General features: G+C 39.4%; 1 protein-coding gene and 1 long non-coding RNA gene across 4 annotated transcripts in view; one reads left to right on the top strand and one right to left on the bottom strand.

The window, feature by feature from the left end:
• XPO4 (exportin 4) overlaps positions 1-7,543 on the bottom strand; it is a 122,445-nt gene extending 114,902 nt beyond the window's left edge. The window contains exons 1-2 of one of the 3 annotated variants that reach the window (XM_025462738.3): positions 7,376-7,520; positions 4,480-4,523 (exon numbers count right to left, since the gene is read on the bottom strand). Coding sequence is in view for 1 of the 3 variants with exons in the window: in XM_025462739.3 (XP_025318524.1) it covers positions 7,376-7,444 (69 nt within the window). In the remaining 2 variants the exon portion in view is untranslated. Of the gene's footprint in view, positions 1-4,479; positions 4,524-7,375 lie in introns of all 3 variants that reach the window. The other 2 variants (XM_025462739.3, XM_035716628.2) reach the window with 2 other exon arrangements.
• Positions 7,544-7,708: 165 nt separating this feature from the next.
• LOC112669555 (uncharacterized) lies at positions 7,709-17,263 on the top strand. The gene is made up of 3 exons (XR_003142355.3): positions 7,709-8,444; positions 9,426-9,509; positions 12,340-17,263. It is a non-coding gene; the product is annotated as an uncharacterized LOC112669555 (long non-coding RNA).
• The last annotated feature ends 4,120 nt before the right edge of the window (positions 17,264-21,383 follow it).

Here is a 21,383-nt window from a genome sequence, read left to right as displayed (position 1 = left end):
ATTTAATTCAGATTTCCTTTTGTATTCTTTGAATAAGCTACATAGTTTTCTTTATAAAAAGTTGCATGTTTAACCTTATCCTGTAATTCATGCTTACAGTTTTTATTCCTGAAGGAATGAGGTCTTTTTTTTCTTCCAGTTTTAACTTGATCATTGTTGATATAAAGGAAATCTCACAATTAGTTTATTTGTCTTATATCTGGCCATCTTACCAAATAACTATTCTAATAGTTCTAACAGTTTAATTTCCTTCGATTTCTTTTTCTGGATATCACCTGCAAATAATCATCTTTTTTTTTTACTTTTCTTCCCAATATTTACACTTACTTCTTTTTCTTATCTAATTGTATCACTAGGCCCTCCAAGTGTTAAGCAGTAATTATATTATGACTCCCTATTTTACTCAAGAATATCACCATTTACTGGTGGCTTGAAAGACCTTTATTTTTTTTAAGTCAATTCCTAGTTTATTGAATTTTTTATTTTTAGTCATAAAAGACTGTTAAATTTTATCAACTGCCTTTTAGATATCTATGATTTCAAAAATCTTCACTTTTCTCTAGATCACTGGCTATGTTCCAATTAGTGGAGTTTGACAAATCCAACTGTAAAATACACATTTAATTGAGCTTTAAATAAAAATTCCCCACTAACTAGTTTTTTGAAAAACAAATTTTTAGTGTTAGTATTCTAATATCTAGTGCCATAGCAAAGATTAAAAGACAAAATTGAAAATATAAAAATGCTTATTCAATGTAATGCATCTTTCCAATAACAAAAGTAATTGCTACAATCAAAATTCTTAAATCACAACATGTTCATTATTGATTACCAAAAATAAAAGCACTGTACCCTATACACAGGAGGGACTCAGGGAGTATCTACTAAATAAATGTGCAAAGGGCACCTGGGTGGCACAGTCAGTTGAGCATTCTACTCTTTGTTTTGGTTTGGGTCATGATATCAGAATCATGGGATTAAGCCCTGCCTCTTTGGGCTCCACATTCAGTGGGGAGTCTGCTTCTCTCTCCCTCCCCCACTCAAGCTCTCTTTAAAATAAATAAATAAATCTTAAGTAAATAAATTAATAAATGCTCAAATATTCCCCAAGCATATGGCATTTAGTTCTCAGGCTTTCATACAAATACCTCTCTCTACCTGGCATACCCCTCAGCCAACTGGAAAACTCCAACTTGTCCTTCATTGACTACTCAGCTTAAGGATCACTCTTCCAAGAAGCCCTTTGTAAGTCCTCACCTAGGTGTGAGATACATGCCCCTCCTCTGTACTATCAGAGGGCATTAGCATATACTTTCATTATGTTACCTAAAAACTGCTAATAGTTTTGCCTTTCTCCCCCATTAGACTATACTCTCCTTGAAAACGAGGTCTTTCTCCTATCTCTTTAGCATACATAGCATTATGCCTAGCAAATACATGTGGAAAAAATGCTCTAGAATGAATGAGTGGCCAGAGATTTAACTCTAAATCCAATTGGCAAATCACATTTTCTGAATCTCATATTTTCTTTATAGAGTTTATTATTTTTTAAAAAGATTTTATTTATTCATTCATGAGAGACAAAGAGAGAGAGAGGCAGAGACACAGGCAGAGGGAGAAGCAGGCTCCATGCAGGGAGCCTGATGTGGGACTTGATCCCAGGTCTCCAGGATCACGCCCTGGGCTGAAGGCAGTGCTAAACTGCTGAGCCACCTTGGGCTACGCTCTTTATAGAGTTTAATATCTCTTCTATTTACTTCAGGGGATTGATGTGAGAATGATAAGAATTTTTTGTTTTGCACTATAATGTTGCAGATGCTTTCAAAATAGTAACCAGATTCCACTACAAAAAAAAAAAAAAAAAAAAGAAAAATAAATCTTTCTCATTTACATTTATTAAATAAGTTACATTTACACTTACTAAATCCACTTTGGTTTTAAAACAATTATAGTAAAAAAAAAAAAAAAAAAAAAAAAACAATTATAGTAAATTATTTTTCTGTGAAGTATCAGTTAACATATGTACTTGGCACTATCTTATATTAGCACTACACATACTCACAAAGGACAATCCCTAACACTTCAAGTGAGCTAGAAAAACAAAACCAAGGAAATTCAAGAAAATAAACAAATAAAGCATTTTTCAGGTTACCATTCAAACTAATATGATATTAATACTAAAAGAATATTTATATTTCCACTATGATGTCTCTAAAATCAAAACACATCCTATATTTTATATCTATTCATGCACACATGCAAAACGGAAACAAACTTCCTTTAAAATTCATCCACAATGAGGTGAACAAAGAAAAGCACAGGAAAATATGGATTATACAATTTCATTTATGTACAAAAAATACATTTTAAAAATGATGAGTGTACTTCTTTGGTGGAGGTTTGGGGGTAGCAGTTATGCAGTCTCAAAACAAGGTCCCTGTCACCTCTTGGTCTCAGCTGCGAGGGAGGGACAATCTCTCTGAGATTCAGATGTGGTTTTGTTAACTCTGGGGCCTACTACCAGCTCTCTATGTTGAATATCTTTATAAACATGAAATTGCTATCAGCATTGTAGAGGCTATGTTAGTTTTGCTTGGTCCTATTGATTTATAATTACCCACAAATAAATACATGGTGAAAAAGAAACCAAACAAATGAAAAAATAAAATAAAAAATAAAAATGATGTATATATGCTCTTATACGCCTAGAGATTTTTTTTAAGATTTATTATTTGAGGGGCACCTGGGTGGCTCAGTGGTTGAACATCTGCCTTTGGCTCAGGTTGTGATCCAAGGGTCCTGGGATCAAGTCCTGCATCAGGTTCCCCGCAGGGAGCCTGCTTCTCCCTCTGCCTATGTTTCTGCCTCTCTCTGTGTCTCTCATGAATAAATAAATAAAATCTTAAAAAAAAAAAAAAAGATTGAGAGAGAGCGAGTGAGAGAAAGAGAGAGAGAGAGAGCGCACATGCACATGTGTGCACACACACAGGGCAGAGGGAGAGGGAATCTCAAGCGGACTCCACACTGAGCATGGAGGCCAACTCAGGGCTCAATCTCACAATCCTGAGATCATGACCTGAGCTGAAATCAAGAGTGGGATGCTTCACCAACTGTGCCACCCAGGGACCCCACCTAGAGATTTTTAAAATGTGTACTCAAGAAACAGTCACATTTGAAGAGGGAATGGGTTCAGGCAGCCCGGGTGGCTCAGCGGTTTAGCACCTCCTTCAGCCCAGGGTATGATCCTGGAGACCCAGGATCGAGTCCCACATCAGGCTCCCTGCGTGGGCCCTGCTTCTTCCTCTGCCTGTGTCTGTGTCTCTCTCTCTGTGTCTCTCATGAATAAATAAATAAATAAAATTAAAAAAAAAAATGAAAAGGGAATGGGAGCTTAGGGAACTTTTACTTTCCCCCTATACACAGTTTGAATTTCTTACTATTCAGAAAGGTATTTGCAAGATTTTTAAGATTTTTTTAATTTTTGCAAATTAAGGATATTTACAGTGTTCTCATTCATGCAAAAAGAAAAAACTATATAATGTATATTATAAAAGCACAGGAAAAAAGGTATATTCAAACAATGCAGATTGCTTAGGGAGGGGGACTGAGAGTGGGGGGAAAAAGATGGAGATTCACTTTTTATTCCGTGTCTTTGTGTGCTGTTGCTGTATTTTAAAATAATATGTTCCAATATTACTGCTATAATTTTAAAGAACAGAAAATGTATCTACAACACCAAATTTTCAGGTCTGTAACGTAACCTGCTAAATTCATACACCTAGAGAAAAGACTCTCACTGATTAAGAATGTTAGCACAGAAGTGTGGAAGACTTTACTTACTCTAGTATACCTTTAATAAATTCTCAAAAACTTACGGTTTTAGGTATCTTAAGCAAAAGCCAGTAACTGGCATCTTTTTTGCAAAAGAAATATTCAGGACCTATTTAAATAATTTTCCATCTGCACAATGCTTTCAGAATAGGTAACCTTACTTGCACAGCTGCTAACCTACAAGAGTCCATCCTCATTCTAGTTTGTTCACCTTCAAATTTGTTTTCTAGCAAGTAACTTGTCTTGAATCAGAAGATTAAAGCAGTATTTGTAAGCATCTACAGAAAATACTCCCTGTTACTACCTGAGGTGGGGGGCCGGGGAGTGGGGGTGGAATCACTCTTTAAGTTGAGATCTATTAAATCAATAAATATCTCTTTCATTCTAAAGGTCTAATACACTATTTGGCAGCTTATCCAATAACCTAAGTAAGCCTGAATATAGATGTTTACAATGAAGCAATTGCAATATCCCAAAACACATTTCAAAATTTCCTATCAAGCAATAAAATATAACATTTATGGTATTATACTATGTTGACTTTGAGAAGCAACATGGCTGAGTAAAAAAATTTTTAAAGTTCCAAAATAGGAGTCTGGTGATCTAGGTTCTGGATCACTCTTATCACTAATTTGATCTGTGACCTACCTTCGGCAAGTCACTTCTACCTCTTTGAACCTCAGTTTCCCCATCTGTAGAATGGAAGGGAGAATGCTTAGACTAGGTTCTTATTTTTCAGGGTCTCTACTTTCTTAGAAAAGCTGATAAAAGCTATAAACCCTATTACCAAAAATGTATGTTGCAACAACAACAACAACAAAAAAATTGCTTACAATTTCCTTCTGAGATCATTGTGGACTCTCTAAGACCTCTGTACTAAAAGATGTCCTGCAATTATTCTACACGCTAAAACTCTATGCCTATGCCAAATTTCATTAAAGAATTATATGCACACCAAAATGGATAACTAAGCAAAATGACTATGAAAGACATCTTTGATTACTTTGAATCTCAAAACATATTAACTAAAATATTTAACAACTTCCTATGAATATTTCCTCAGATGGATATCCATCTGACCCACAAATGGATAAATGCCAAAATCATTCAACCTCTTAAAAAAAATCCTATTGCTTAATAATTGAAGATTTAACAACCTTAACTATTCCCAAATGAATTAATTTACTTTCTAGTTCCACTATCCTTTAGGTTAAGAGCCACAAACTGGTAACACACAGACCTGAATTGGAGTCCCCCACTCTACCACTTTCCTTGCAAATTTGGGTAAATTACTTAGCATTTACATGTTTCAGCCCTTTAGTCTATAAAATGAAAATGAAAGTAATAATAATCACCTCATAGTAAGAATTAAATAAAGCACCTGGCATAGTGCCTTCAACATAGTAAGCACTTTAAATGTGAGCTATTACTAATAATAAATTGGAATACAACTTTCATACTGAGAAATAATACAGTAATTATTACTTACACATTTGCGGCATACATTTGTGAATAATATGTGAAAACTTCCAAAAACAAAATTCCTAGTTTTAATAACATTTTTTTCAATACTATTCTCTGGGAAGATTAAAAAGTACGTAAATGGATATCTATACAACATATACAAGGTGGTGAGGTAGAGTGGAAAGAGACCAGCTTTAGAGCCAGATAGATCTGGGTTCTGAACCTAAATCAACTTAGTAATTATGTAACCCAGGCCACTTACACTCTCTCCACCGTGTAAAGCTGTTGCAAGAATTAGTCAAGTATCTGGGTGTAGTATGCACTCATTAAACAGTACCTATTTCTATTCTTCTCAGCTACTCTCTTACAGAACATAAAACCAGCTTTGCCAGGGAAGAGGGACAGTACTGGTAAACATAAATGCTAATTAATATTCAGGCTGGGGATCCCTGGGTGGCGCAGCGGTTTGGCGCCTGCCTTTGGCCCAGGGCGCGATCCTGGAGACCCGGGATCGAATCCCACATCAGGCTCCCGGTGCATGGAGCCTGCTTCTCCCTCTGCCTGTGTCTCTGCCTCTCTCTCTCTCTCTCTCTCTGTGACTATCATAAATAAATAAAAAATTAAAAAAAAAATAATATTCAGGCTGGAAAGGAAAGACACGAACTTTACCTTATCAGTATAAGAACTAAGGTAGAGTTTTTTGGGGTTACATACTCCCTCCAGAGTCTAATGAAAATAGGGTCCCTGGCTCCCAGAAATTTTTTAGATATTTCAGGAAATACCGTGTCAGGCATTTCACGAACCTGTATTAAGGAGACTATTAACTAGTTTTTCCTGGACTTAACTGGAAGAGTCTGAAAACTTTATCTACTCAGTTTTGTGACAAAATGATTCATTTAGCTTTGCTCATAATGAAGCAAGTAACCCTGATTGTATTAGACTTCTCAATTTCGTTAGCTAAATTTCATGAGCTATCTGGTGTTGTGCGTGAAAACAAAACTTGCTAAGTCGAACTACAGTACTGCTGGACTTTGTTCAAATACTTTTAAACGTGATGCTCGAACATATAATCCAAGCACCGAACCAAAAGGTAAAGAAAAAAGTCCAAAAAAGTAACGAAGCTAGCTGTACTCGATTCTTACAAAGGCTGGATCAATTCAAGCAACCAACCGAGCCTCTAATTAAAAAATAAATAAAAAATTATATATATACACACACACACACACACACATAAACACACACACACACAAACGCGGAAATCAAAATTTACAGAAACCAAGCTGAGCCAGAAGATACAAACTGAATATAGTTTATTCTTACTTCTACTCCCTGTGTGGAATACTTTTTTTAATCCTTTTACTCAGCCTTCTCAAACTCCCTGGGTAAATAACATTCATCAAACTGTTCATTATATAGTGTTAAGAACGAAGTCAACGAGCACCTCAGATTTAGCTCTCCTTAAAGTGCGACCCGCAGGGAGCTTGGTACTTTACTAAAGTTTTGCCCCAATGACCTTGGTCCCAAAGATTCCCCTCCCTCCGTCCAGCCGGTCCTTCCACGTGCTGGCGGCTGCGGTTACCCAGAGGTGGCTGCGGGTCAGAGAAAGAGCTTAAGGACCCGCATGCTCGAAGGGAACAAGAGTTGCTAACAGCATCTGGGGTGGCCCATGCCTTCCCTCCCAGCACCGACTCCCCAGCGGCGCACACGGCCCCCGACCAAAGCCCTCCGGGGGTGACCCGGACCTCACTCCCCGCGCCTCGCTCTCGACCCCGTCTGCGGGGCAGGTTGTACGGTGAAGACCGTGGCACAGGTAGCCCTCCTTCCTTCAGCACCATATTCTGTCCCCCGGCCGGTGTACCAGACACCTCTGGGGAAGAGAACAGCCCCAGGAAGAGCGGGGAACGCAGGCAGGAGGAAAGTAGGATGGAGAATCCTACGCCACGCCACCGCCACCTCCTCCACTTCCAGGGCTCCCCGGAGGCCCTTGCCGGTCGCCAGCCCAGTGGGCGAGAAGCCCTGGCACGGCGGGGCCGACCCGAGGCCCGCAGATGCCGGGGTGCGGGGGTAGCGGTGTACTCACCATCAGAACTTTGGCCGCGTTCTCCAGCTGAGCGATCACTTCTGGGGGCCCAAGCGCCGCCGCCATCATGGTCTCTCTTCAATGACGCGCCATGCGCTGCATTATGGGAGCGGGCGCCGCGGCCGGCCAATCGCCGCAGCGACCCCGGAGCCTCACGCGCTCCCAGAGGCCGTCGCAGCCGCCGTCGACGCCGGCGTCGTGGCCCCCGCGGGCCTGACCCGGCCTCCGGGGTTTGGACCGCGGGAAGGGAAGAGAGTGAGTCCGGCCGCTTCTCTGGAGCGGGAGGCGCCCGCAGTCCGGCGCCGGGCGGGAGCGGACGGCTGACCCGCACGGTGACGGCGGCGCGGAGCCCGCGCATGCGTGCTGTGCGGGCGCCCGGCCTCTCGACTTCTACAGCCCGCGTGCCCGCGGGCTGCTGGCTCCTTCGGCGGCGGACGCGTACCGGCCGGTCGGCAGGCGTCCGTTCCCCACCCTTCACCTGCTCCAGCTCGGCCCCTCCTTGCCCTTCCACCGCCGAGCAGTGTGGGGTCTCACTGGGAACTGCCCTCCCCGCTCCCTCTCCTGAGAGTGCGCCGCCCTGTCCTCCGAGTCCTAATTCTCTCCCTCCTTGCGGTAAAAAAGGAGCATTCCAGGAAAGTTTCCTTTTCTAAGGGGAGGTCCTGCGGTGATTCGTCCAAATGTGTTGGGACAGCAGATCATTGCGAGCTCTTTTCAAGGGCTGTGTCGTCCTGGAAAGAAAAAAAAAAAAAAAGGCAAGAATCCTAACTTTAACCACCCTGCTCTCTTGAATTCAGAAAGAACTCATTGTAAGGAATTTATGTGGACAGATACTTTATATAGTAACCCAACCTTCCCTCCCGTGCTTCAGTCTCTTTTACAGCATACAGGCGAGTAGTCCTGAGAGCAGCTGTTTCAGTATTCAAACCAGCTTTTTTCAACTATTTGAAAAGTTGTTTGGGAGAAGGGGTTATTTTGTTTTGAGCTAACAACTGCTTTCCCGTAACTTCGACCTTTTGGTGCTGGTCTGCTTCCTGGGACTGTGCAGAAAGTCAAATTAATTTCAGTGCTTGTAAGTTCTCCTCTGTTGAAATCTTCCTGTATTTATTCTTCCTAGTTAATGAGTAAACCTTGCTTTTGAGATTTTTCGTAGGATTTTATTTATTTATTTGAGAGAAAGAGAGAGACCGTGAGTGCGGGAAGGAGCGGAGGGAGGTGCAGGCTTCTCGCTGAGCCGGGAGCCTGATGCAGCTCTACCAAGGACTCAGATCATCATCTGAGCCAAAGGCAAAGGGCAGATGCTTAACTAACTCAGCCACCCAGGCGCCCGAAGGTGGTGTTTTTAAAAAAAATTTTTTGTCAATGTCGCTGCAGCATAATCACATTATTTTCTTCTTTGAAAAATAGGTTGTAAAAAAAAAAAAACACATAGTTTCTTATATTTGATATCTCTACAACTTGGAGTTCAGAAAAATGAATTAACGAGATTTTTATTGCTTGAGGAATAAAGGAAGTGCCTTTTATTGCATTACAAAAGGTTAGGTTAACCAAAATGCAGTGAAGGGCCTTTCTTATTTTAAGAATTCTGTGAAAGTAAATGATTAACATACTGCATGAAATATAGTACACTTAATATTTGACTAAGTATAGCAATCTGAAAAAGGATTACAAAATGTTGCTTCTACAAAGAGTAATTACTGCATTCAGTGATATACCTGCAAAAATGTAGGCAAATGAATAGTTTGTGACATTATGTGTTTGAGGGCTATCATGCTTCAGATTGGGCCTTGTGCTCCAAAGAACTTTGTATATAAACACTCTTAAAATAAGAAAAAAAAAAAAGCTTTTTAACAAACGTGGAGATGATTAATTCAATTAATATTTTGAATTTAGAGACTTTATAAAGTGGGTCATAAACATCTCATATAACTGGGAGCCATGAATTTTAGGGTGGGGTAAACAATGAAGTTGTAGAATCTCAATGTTGGAAAACAGTGGAATTTTCCTACTAGCTTAACCTCCCCTCCGATGCCTGACTCTTGTTATTTCTCAGTTTATCCAATAATCTCTCTTGTGGAAGGTTAAGAAGTAGTATTCCAGTCTACTTATCTGCTTTTTATCTCCTGAAATAGAAAAGGTAAGAAAGTTGTGCAGATTTTAATAATTTCTAAAAGAAATGTTAATGGTTTAAGAAAAAGTAGATGTTTGGTTGAAATATTCCTGAAATCAAGAACATTTCACAAATATGTCCCCTCTAATTTTAGAGTACTCCTTTAACACATGTGATGTCATGGGAATCAAAATTACACCTACTTATTCTTCACCAAAACTAGTAAAACATATTAAGTACATTTCTTTAGAAACATAGATGTTTGGTGTTTGCTTTTTCTTTTCAATGGAAACCAGTGGGATTTGCCAGTGTTACTAAGTGTTGTGTCTTTCCTAAATTAGTGGCTTTCTAGGAACCTTTCTAAAATGGAAATATAGTTATTATCTCCACTGTTGTTGACATTCCATTGCAGAGGCAAAGCCAACTATTGTGGATCACAGCTAATGATATTTTGAAATTGAAGAGAATTTAAAAATAATAGAATCTTAAGATTTTAGAAATGGAAATCCTTTAGTGACCCCATTTCTCAGATAAAGAAGATAAGACCTAGAGAAATTAAATGATTTAGGACCAAGCCACGTAGAACCAGTCACCTGTCTTACAGTATAGTATTTTTAGTATTCAGACAAAGGCTGAAATTCAAATCAGAAAAACTGAGTTTGTATTGTATTTCTGCTTCTAAGATATGTTTACTGGTTAAGTAACTTAACATCTCAGGACCTCAGTTTGGTCATCTCTAAAATGATGACCATCCCAAGTATGTGAGATTATCAAAGAAGATAATACATTTAACACAACTTTGTAAACCTATGAAGCATTCTATGAATGCAAGCTATTACTATTATCAATTGATTACTTATTTGGCACAATGGTTGATACTGTAGGACAATTGAAGTCATAGTCTTGGCTTCTAAAAATTTTGAGATAAGACTATTTAAAATAATAGGAGTTTAAAAAATAAAATAACAGCAGTTAATTAATTCATTTTCTCTCACTCTTTTTCAACTGTGGTAAAATAAGAAATACATTTGGTCTTTGTTCCTTGTTCCTGGCAAGGAGCTCCTAAAACCCTTGGATTTCCTGAGTGACAGGAGTGTCTTCCGTTAATCATAACAAGCCTCCTCCAATCACACCTGAATTTATGCTAATGAGGTGACAGAGTGGGGCCCCTAGATGGCTCCATGATGGGGCTGGTCATCTGAAAGAGCAAAGGGTAGGAACCTTTGGTTCCTTTGGTGTTGGACCCACTCTCCAACCTCAGGGAGGAGAAGAGATGCTGGATATAGAGCACTATAAAAACTTTTTAATAATGAGATTTGCTAAGCTTCCAAGTTGGTGAATGTATCCACCTGCAGTGACAGACCCCAACTCAGGGACAGAGGCTTCTGTGATGGAGACCCTTCCAGATCTTGTCCTAGTATCAGAATTGAATTGTAGGGGTGCCTGGGTGGCTCAGTTGGTTAAGCATCTGCCTTCGGCTCAGGTCATGATTCCAGGGTCCTGGAATCAAACCCCACATGAGGCTCCCTGCTCAGTGGGGATGCTGCTTCTCCCTCTCCCTCTCCCTCTGTTCACTCATGCTCACTCATGCTCTCTTTCACTCTCTCGCTCAATCTCAAATAAGTAAATAAAATCTTTAAAAATTAAAAAAAAAGGGGGATCCCTGGGTGGCGCAGCGGTTTGGCGCCCGCCTTTGGCCCAGGGCGCAATCCTGGAGACCCAGGATCGAATCCCACATCGGGCTCCGGGTGCATGGAGCCTGCTTCTCCCTCTGCCTGTGTCTCTGCCTCTCTCTCTCTCTCTCTGTGTGTGACTATCATAAATAAAAAATTTTTTAAAAAATTTAAAAAAAGAATTGAATGATAGGACACAGTTGGGCGGGGCACCTGGGTGAGTCAGTAGTAGCGTCTGCCTTTGGCTTGGATCATGATCCTAGGGTCCTAGGATTGGGTCCCACATGGGGCTCCCCATAGGGAGCCTGCTTTTCCCTCTGCCTATCTCTCTGCCTCTCTCTGTGTATCTCTGGTAAAAAATAAATTAAAATCTTTATATATTTTTAAAAAAAGGGGATCCCTGGGTGGCGCAGCGGTTTGGCACCTGCCTTTGGCCCAGGGCGCGATCCTGGAGACTCGGGATCGAATCCCACGTCAGGCTCCCTGCGTGGAGCCTGCTTCTCCCTCTGCCTATGTCTCTGCCTCTCTCTCTCTCTCTCTCTCTCTCTGTGACTATCATAAATAAGTAAAAATTTAAAAAAAAAAAAAAAAGGACACACAGTTGGTGTCTGAGATTCATAGAACAATATATTGATTATTTTTTAAAAATTTGCATATTCCTGATCCTGGAGTCCCAGGATCGAGTCCCACATCGGACTCCCTGCATGGAGCCTGCTTCTCCCTCTGCCTGTGTCTCTGTCTCTCTCTCTCTCTCTCTCTCTCTGTCTCTCATGAAAAAATAAATAAAATCTTTAAAAAAAAATTTTGCATATTAGTAAACTTTTTTTTTAAGATTTTATTTATTCGTGAGAGACACAGAGAGAGAGAGAGAGAGAGGCAGAGACTCAGGCAGAGGGAGAGGCAGGCTTCATGCAGGGAGCCCAATTTGGGACTCAATCCCAGGACTCCAGGAGCACGCCCTGAGCTGAAGGCAGACACTTAACAACTGAGCCATCCAGGTGTCCCAAAATAGTAAACCTTTCAATCCATTCAAGAATACTACAAAATAGTAGTTAATGTTTACATAATTACTACATGAAGAACACTTAGTTGTTTTTTTAAGCTGTTTTCATCTAATTAATTCACCTGATTTCCCCCAAAACTTAGTGATATAGTAACCATGCTATTATTCTCACAAATTTCAGATGAAGAAATTGAGGCAGGGATCCCTGGGTGGCACAGCGGTTTGGCACCCACCTTTGGCCCAGGGCGTGATCCTGGAGACCCGGGATCGAATCCCACGTCGGGCTCCCAGTGCATGGAGCCTGCTTCTCCCTCTGCCTATGTCTCTGCCTCTCTCTCTGTGTGTGTGTGACTATCATAAATAAATAAAAATAAAAAATAAAGAAATTGAGGCATATAGTGATTTAGTTACTTGCCTCAGAAGTAGTAGAACTGGGATTTCAGCCCAGCCTTCCTAGTGCAATATTCCATGCTTTCAACTCTAGGATACTGCTTCCAGGTAAAGACTAAGTCACTTGAAATTATTATAGCTTCAGTAGATACATTTCAAGCTGTCATGTCAACTTTCTCAGTTTTGTATACTGTAAAGACTGTATTTAAAAATCTGTATCATACTTGAAATATATAACAAAGAAAACTGAAAAAGAAGTAAACAAAACTGCCTATAGAAAGTCTGAAGCTTTTTTTTTTTTTTTTGTAAGATTTTTTATTTATTTGGCGGGGAGCAGAACCAGAGAGGAGCGGCAAAGAGAGAGGGAGAAGCAGGCTCCCCACTGAGTAGGGAGCCGGATATGGGGCTCAATCCCAGGCCCCTGAGACCATGACCTGAGCTGAAGGCAGATGCTCAACGAACTGAGCCACCCAGGTGCCCCTGAAACTTTACCTTTTTAAGAAAGCTTATTTTGGTTCAATATTTGCAAATCAATCAAAGTGATATACTACATTAATAAAAAAAAAGGATAAGAACCATATGATCCTCTCAATAGATGCAAAAAAAGAGAAGCATTTGACAAAACACAGTATCCATTCTTGATAAAAATCCTCAACAAAATAGGTATAGATGGAACACACCTCAGCATCATAAAGGAAATATATGGAAGATCCACAGCTAATATCATCTTCAATGGGGAAAATTTCTATGGTCAGGATTAAGGCAGGGATGTCTACTCTCACCATTACTGTTTAACATAGTACTGGAAGCCTTAGTCTCAGCAATTAGAGAAAGAGAGAGAGAGAAGAAAGAAAGAAAAAAAAGAAGAAAGAAAGAAAGAAAGAAAGAAAGAAAGAAAGAAAGAAAGAAAGAAAGAGAAAGAAAAAAGAAAGAAGAAAAAGAAAGAAAGAAAGAAAAGAGAAAGAAGAAAGAAAGAAAGAAGAAAGAAAAAAAGAAAGAAAGAAAGAAAGGAAAAGAGAAGAAAGAAAGAAAGAAAGAAAGAAAGAAAGAAAGAAAGAAAGAAAGAAAGAAAGAAAGAAGAAAGAAAGAGAGAGGGAAAGTCCATCTGGGATCAGCAAGGAAGAAGTCAAACCTTCAGTATTTGCAGACGGCATGATACTCTGTAAAAAACCTGAATGACTATGCCAAAAAATTGCTAGAACTGATACATGAATTCAGCAAAGATGCAGGATATAAAATAAATGTACAGAATCCGTTGCATATCTATACACCAATAATGAAGCAGCAGAAAAAGAAATCAATGATCCCATATACAATTGCACCAAAAACCATAAGATACCTAGGAATAAGCCTAACTGAAGAGGTAAAAGATCTGTACTCTGAAAACACCTGTGAAAGAAATTGAAGAGGGCACAAAGAAATGGAAAAACATTGCATACTCCTAGATTGGAAAAACAAGCATTGTTAAAATGTCTATACTACCCAAAGCAAATTCCGCATTTAATGCAATCCCTATCAAAATACCACCAGCGTTTTTCACAGAGTTAGAACAATCCTAAAATTTGTATGGAACCACAAAAGATACTGAATAGCCAAAGCAATCCTGAAAAAGAAAAGCAAAGCTGGAGGCATCATGATTCCAGACTTTAAGCTTACAAAACTAGTCATCAAGACTGTATGGTAGCCGCACAAAAACAGACAAATGGAATGGAATCCAGAAATGGACCCACAACTCTATGGTCAACTTATCTTCCAAAAAGCAAGAAGGAATATCCAATGGATAAAAGACAAGTCTTTTCAACAAATGGTGTCAGGAAAACTGGGCAGCAACATGCAGAAAAATGAAACTGGACCACTTTCTTACACTGTATACAAAAATAAATTCAAAATGGATGAAAGACCTAAATGTGAAACAAGAAACTATTAAAATCCCAGAGGAGAACACAGGGAGTCACCTCTTTGACCTCAGCTGGAGCAACTTCTTACTAGACATGTTGCTGGAGGCAAGGGAAACAAAAGCAAAAACGAACTATTGGAACTTCATCAAGATAAAAAGCTTCTGCACAGCAAAGGAAACAATAAAACTAAAAGGCACCCTACAGAATGGAAGAAGATATTTGCAGATGACATATATGACAATGTATTAGTATCCAAAATTTATAAAGAACTTATCAAACTGAATACCCAGAAGACAAATAATCAGTTAAGAAATGGGCAGAAGACACAAATAGACAATTTCCCAAAGTAGACACCAGATGGCTAACAGACACATGAAAAGATGCTCAACATCATTCATCATCAGAGAAATGTAAATCAAAGCCACAATGAAATATCACCTCACTCCTGTCAGAATAGCTAAAATTAACAACACAAGAAACAATTGGCATTAGTGAGGATGCGGGAAAAGAGTAACACTCTTGCACTGTTGCTGGTGCAGCCACTCTGGAAAACAGTATGGAGGTGCTTCAAAAGTTAAAAATAGAACTATCCTATGATCCAGCAATTGTGCTACTAGGTATTTACCCAAAGGATACAAAAATACATATCCAAAGGAGTATATGCACGCTGATGTTTATAGCATTATCAACAATAGCCAAACTAGGGAAGGAGCCCAAATGTCCATCAAGTGTTGAATGGATAAAGAGGATGAGATGTATATATAATGGAATATTACTCAGCCATCAGAAGGAAGGAAATCTTGCCATTTGCAATGACCTGGATGGAGCTAGAGTGTATTATGCTAAGCAAAATCAGTCAGTCGGAGAAAGACAAATACGGTATGATTTCACTCATATGTGGAATTTAGGAAACAAGAACATATGGTAAGGGAAAAAAATTAAGAAGAGAAAGGGAAAAACCATAAAAGACTCAGTTGATAGCGCACAACTGGATGCTCAGATATTCAGTAACTTGAAATTTATATCCGTTGTGAAAAAGTTGACTTATTGCATTTTAGTACATTATCTGAGTCCTTCTTTCAGTGTTAAATCATGAAATATGGGAAAGTAATTTTGAACTACTATTAGATTCCTTATGTTTGTATAATCCATAATATAGTGTTTGCATTTTTTTTACCTTTTCACATTAATTGAACCATGCATATTATTTGTTTTTGTGTTTACCAAAGGACCATCATATGTTTTTGCAAAACCATTTGTCAAGTCGTAAACATCTTGTCAACATAAGCACACTGATGAAATACCAGCTGTTCTCAAAGTGTGGCCCAGGGACATCTAGTAGGTCCCACAATACCCAGAAGGTCCCTAGGATCCTTTCAGAGGGTCTACAGGTCAAAACTATTTCAGGTGGCAATAGTAAGTCCTTCCCCATCAGTAATTAAAGATAAGTGAATAAAACTCCCCAATCAAAAGACAGATTGGCTGAATGTGTTTTAAAAAACAAGATCCAAACAACAACAAATAAAAAACTCCAGGATCCAACCATATGCCCGCTGTCACCATTGCTGTTCAACTTAATACTAGAAGTTCTAGCCAGCGCAATTAGGCAATAAAAAGAAGTAAAAGGCACCCAGATTGGAGAGGAAGATGTAGAATTATCTCTGTGCAGATGTCATGATGTTATGTATAGAAAATCCTAAAGATTCAGCAAAGTTACAGGATAGAAATTTCAACAATAAAAACTCAGTTGCATTTCTACATACTAACAATAAACCATCTGAAAGGAAATTAAGAAAACAACCTTCATTTACAATATTATCAAAAAGAATAAAGTAATTAGGAATAAACCAAGGAGGTGAAAGATTTATACACTAAAAACTATAAAACATTGCTGAAAGAAGACACAGATAAATGAGATGACATCCCATGTTTGTGGATTGGAAGACCTATTATTATTAAAATGTGAGTAATACCCAAAGTGATATACATATTTAATGCAATCCCCATCAAAATCACTATGGCTTTTTTTTTTTTTCAGAAATAGAAAAATCCATTCTAAAAATCATATGGAATTGCAAAGGACCCCAAATTGCCAAAACAGTCTTGAAAAAGAAAATCAAGGTTGAGGACTTAAACTTTCTGATTCCAAAACTTATCACAAAGCTACAGTAATCAAAACAGTGTAGTGCTAACACAAAGACAGACATGTAGATCAATACAATAGAGAGTCCAGAAATCAGCCTTCATATATATGGTCAAATGATTTTTTTTTTTTTTTTTTTTTTTAGAGACTGCAAGCTGGTGGGGGGAGGGGCAGAGGGAGAGGGAGTTCTAAGTAGGCTCCATTCCCAGCACAGAGTTCGATGCATGGCTCAATCTCATGAACCCGAGATAAGGACCTGAGCTGAAACCAAGAGTGGGACCCTCAACTGACTGAGCCACCCAGGCACCTCAGACGATTTTTTAATGAGTGCTAAGATCAGTTAGTGGGGAAAGGACAGTGTTTTCAACAAATGGAGTTGGGTTGGACTCTTTCTTACACCATATACAAAAATAAACTTAAAATGGATTAAAGACCTAAAATTGGGCAGCCCCCGTGGCGCAGCGGTTTAGCGCCGCCTGCAGACCAGGGCGTGATCCTGGGATCGAGTCCCACATCGGGCTCCCTGCTTGGTGCCTGTTTCTCCCTCTGCCTGTGTCTCTGCCTCTCTCTCTCTAGCTGTGTCTCTATGAATAAATAAAATTTAAAAAAAAGCCTTAAAAAAAAGACCTAAAATTAAAACTCTCAGAAGAAAGTGGATGCATAGATAAACAAAATGTAGTACAGACATACAATATTAATCAGCCTTTAAAAGGATGCAAATTCTGGGGTGCCTGGGTGGCTCAGTCAGTTGAGCATCCTGCTCTTGATTTCGTCTCAAGTCATGATCTCTGGATCTGGAGATTGAGCCCCCTGTGTGGCTCCCTGATGAGTGGGGAGTCTACTTTGCCTCTTCCTCTCCCTCTGCCCCTCTCCCCCCACTCATGCACTCTCCCTCTTCCTCTCCCTCTGCCCCTCTCCCCCCACTCATGCACTCTCTCTCTAAAATAAGCAAATCTTTAAAAATAAGTAAAAGGACACAAATTCTGATACATGCTATAATATGGATGAACCTCGAAGACTTTATTCCAAGTAAAAATAAGCCAGTTAGAAAAAGACAAACAGGGGATCCCTGGGTGGCTCAGTGGTTTAGCGCCTGCCTTCCGCCCAGGGCTTGATCCTGGAGTCCTGGGATCGAGTCCCACATCAGGCTCCCTGCATGGAGTCTGCTTCTCCCTCTGCCTGTGTCTCTGCCTCTCTCTCTCTCTTTCTGTGTCTCTCATGAATAAATAAATAAAATCTAAAAAAAGAAAAAGACAAATACTGGAACTCCTGGATGACATTCTTTTAAGCACCCAACTCTTGGTTTTAGCTCAGGTCATGATCTCAGGGTTGTGGGATCAAGCCATGTCAGGTTCTGTGCTCATCTCCAAGTTTGCCTGAGAGTCTCTCCCTCTCCCTACCAGTCTGTTCCAACCCCTGCTCATGCTCTCTCTCTCAAACAAATAATAAATCTTTTAAAAATATAAAAATAAAGACAAAGACAAATACTGTATGATTCCAGTTATAGGAGGTACCTAAAGTAGTCAAACTCAACAGAAAGTAGAGTGATAGTTGCCTGATGGTTGTGGGCATAGAGTTTTTATTTTTTAAGATTGAAAAGTTCTAGTATTCTGATGCACAACACTGTTAATATACTTAATACTACTGAACTGAATGCTTAAAAATGACGAAGATGGTAAATTTTATGTTACTGTACGGTTTTTCTTTAAACCACAATTGAATTTCTTTCTTTTTTTTTTTAATTTTTTATGATAGTCACAGAGAGAGAGGCAGAGACATAGGCAGAGGGAGAAGCAGGCTCCATGCACCGGGAGCCCGATGTGGGATTCGATCCTGGATCTCCAGGATCGCGCCCCAGGCCAAAGGCAGGCGCCAAACCGCTGCGCCACCCAGGGATCCCTGAATTTCTTTTTTAAAAGATCAATAGAAACATCCTATTTTTCTTTTATTTTTAATTTTTATTTATTTATGATAGTCACACAGAGAGAGAGAGAGGCAGAGACATACGCAGAGGGAGAAGCAGGCTCCATGCACCGGGGGCCCGACGTGGGATTCGATCCCGGGTCTCCGGGATCGCGCCCTGGGCCAAAGGCAGGCGCTAAACCGCTGCGCCACCCAGAGATCCCCCTAGTTTTCATATGAAATTTCATGACTTTGCTTAAACAAATAAAATAATTGGAAAAAATTATTTTCATAATAAAACTAAGATATTTTTTGCCTTTTTAATTCTCTTTCTGTCAGTGTGAACAGTGGGATTTTCCAAAGGCTGTATATGTGATGTCTCTGTACATTGAATGTAGAGAAACATATGGGTAGTTCTATTAAGTAAGACATTAAAGAAACTTGTAGAAATGTAAAAATAATGTCATTCCTCTCACTATATTTTTGTTTTATTTATTTCTTTTTAAAAATTATTTATTCATGAGAGACACAGAGAGAGAGAGAGGCAGAGACACAGGCAGAGAGAGAAGCAGGCTCCATGCAGGGAGCCTGAGGTGGGACTCAATCCCGGGTCTCCAGGATCAGGCCCTGGGCTGAAGGCAGCGCTAAACCACTGAGCCACCCTGGCTGCCCTTACTTTTTGTTTTAAAATATTTAATTTTCACAAAAATGTGTAATGTGACCTTGTAATTGATTTACTATTATTTATTTAAATAAATTAGTATTTCTTTAATTGCCCAGTTTTGGGGCACCTGAATGGCTCAGTCAGTTAAGCTTCCAGCTCTTTAATTTCAGCTCAGGTCACGATCACAGGATGGTGAGACTGAACCTTGAGTTGGGTTCCATTCCCAGCTTAGCATTCTCTTTCCCTCTCCCTCTGCCCCTCCTCCCCAGCTCTCCCTCTCTCTCTCTCCCTAAAGAAAATAATAATAATACTTTCTCAATTTTAATTTCTTTACATAGTAGATTAGATACCAATAAGTATAACCCACATATACAAAAGCTCTTCAGACTCATTGATAAGTTTTTTCCCCTCTTTCATTTTATTTGGATTAATATTTGATTTGTTTAATGTTCAGATTATTTAGGGGAACATAATTTTAATTTTTTAAAATTAGAATGCCATACTTTCAAATGGTTAAAATAAAACAGAATTTAGGGGATCCCCGGGTGGCTCAGCAGTTTAGCGCCTGCCTTTGGCCCAGGGCACGATCCTGGAGTCCGGGGATCAAGTCCCACATCAGGCTCCTGGCATGGAGCCTGCTTGTCCCTCCTCCTGTGTCTCTGCCTCTTTCTCTCTCTCTCTCATAAATAAATAAATAAATAAATAAATAAATAAATAAATAAATGTTAAAAAAATAAAATAAAACAGAATTTATAGTCTAATACATTAAATATAAAGGAACTGTCAGGAATTGAACATCTAAAATGTTTCCAAGTGGAAGAGAAGCTTGGGAAAGACCACTCTGGACCAGCTGCCAACAGTTATCATCAAATCCCCATCGCCTGTGATTGTGAGACCCATTGGGTAGGCACATCTCCACATTAGGTGCCATCCAGCTTATGTAACTCAGCCTCACTATATGAACAGCCACAGTATAGTTATAGTTGTAGACCTAGCTATTCGTTTTGCAAATGCAATGCTGTAGGTTACAAGGGGCATAGAGCCAGTGATTCTGATGGACATTTTAAGTCCATCTAAAGACCTTGGTAAAAAACAGAGAATACCTAGTTGGTAAAGGTCACTAATATAATAGTGAGTTGTATACTCACAGTTAAGTATCGTATTATTAGGATAACACTATGTCCCTTCAAGAAATATAGATGAAATATAGGGGCACCTGGCTGGCTCAGTTGGTAGAACACGTGACTCTTTTTTTAAGATTTTATTTATTCATGAGAGACACACAGAGAGAGAGAGAGGCAGAGACATAGGCAGAGGGAAAAGCAGGCTTCTCACAGGGAGCCTGATGTGGGACTTGATTCTGGACTCCAGGATCATGCCCTGGGCCGAAGGCAGGTGCTCAACCGCTGAGCCACCCAGGCGTCCCTGAACACGTGACTCTTGATGGCATCGTGCAAGTTCAAGCCCCATGTTGGGCATAGAGATGACTTATAAAATAAATATAGATGAATAATATGAATTATGTCACAAAGAGATTATGCAATTTTACTTGAGAATCAAGAGAGGAACAAAATCTCTTTTAGCAGGCATCTATTTGTAAAGCCCAAATTTAATTAGAAGAAGTAATGAGAATAATTCCCTTTAATATAGAAGATATTTGATCTGGAAAATGTTAAATAAGACATTTTATAACTTAAATTTCTGAAACTTTTGAAGACAGCAATACAGAACCATAAATATTATGGTGTCAAATTTATAGGAACCTAATATATTTCCCCAGAAATAAAATCATGATGGACCAAAGGGAAACATCTCTTCAAAATATCTCTTTTTGGGGATCCCTGGGTGGCTCAGCGGTTTAGCGCCTGCCTTTGGCCCAGGGCACGATCCTGGAGTCCCGGGATCGAGTCCCGGGATCGAGTCCCAGGATCGAGTCCCATGTCAGGCTCCCGGCATGGAGCCTGCTTCTCTCTCTGCCTCTCTCTCTATGTCTATCATAAATAAATAAAATCTTTAAAAAAAATAAAAAATATCTCTTTTTCACAGAAAGTATATTTCTGCACATGTATCTATGAAATGTTAATATTTGTTACTAAGATACGGCACAGTTTTGGGGTGTATGTGTAAGTTATCAGTCACAATAACAGCAAGAAGTAGCTGGAGAGTGGCTGTATCCCTCCTCCTCTTGTGACTTACCATCTTGAAATTTCTTTTTGAATCGGTTTACT

The sequence above is a fragment of the Canis lupus genome, chromosome 25, assembly GCF_003254725.2.
Source record: "Canis lupus dingo isolate Sandy chromosome 25, ASM325472v2, whole genome shotgun sequence".
Lineage (NCBI taxonomy): Eukaryota > Metazoa > Chordata > Mammalia > Carnivora > Canidae > Canis > Canis lupus.
Note: the sequence above shows the minus strand (reverse complement) of the source record. Positions and strands in the feature narration are given on the sequence as shown.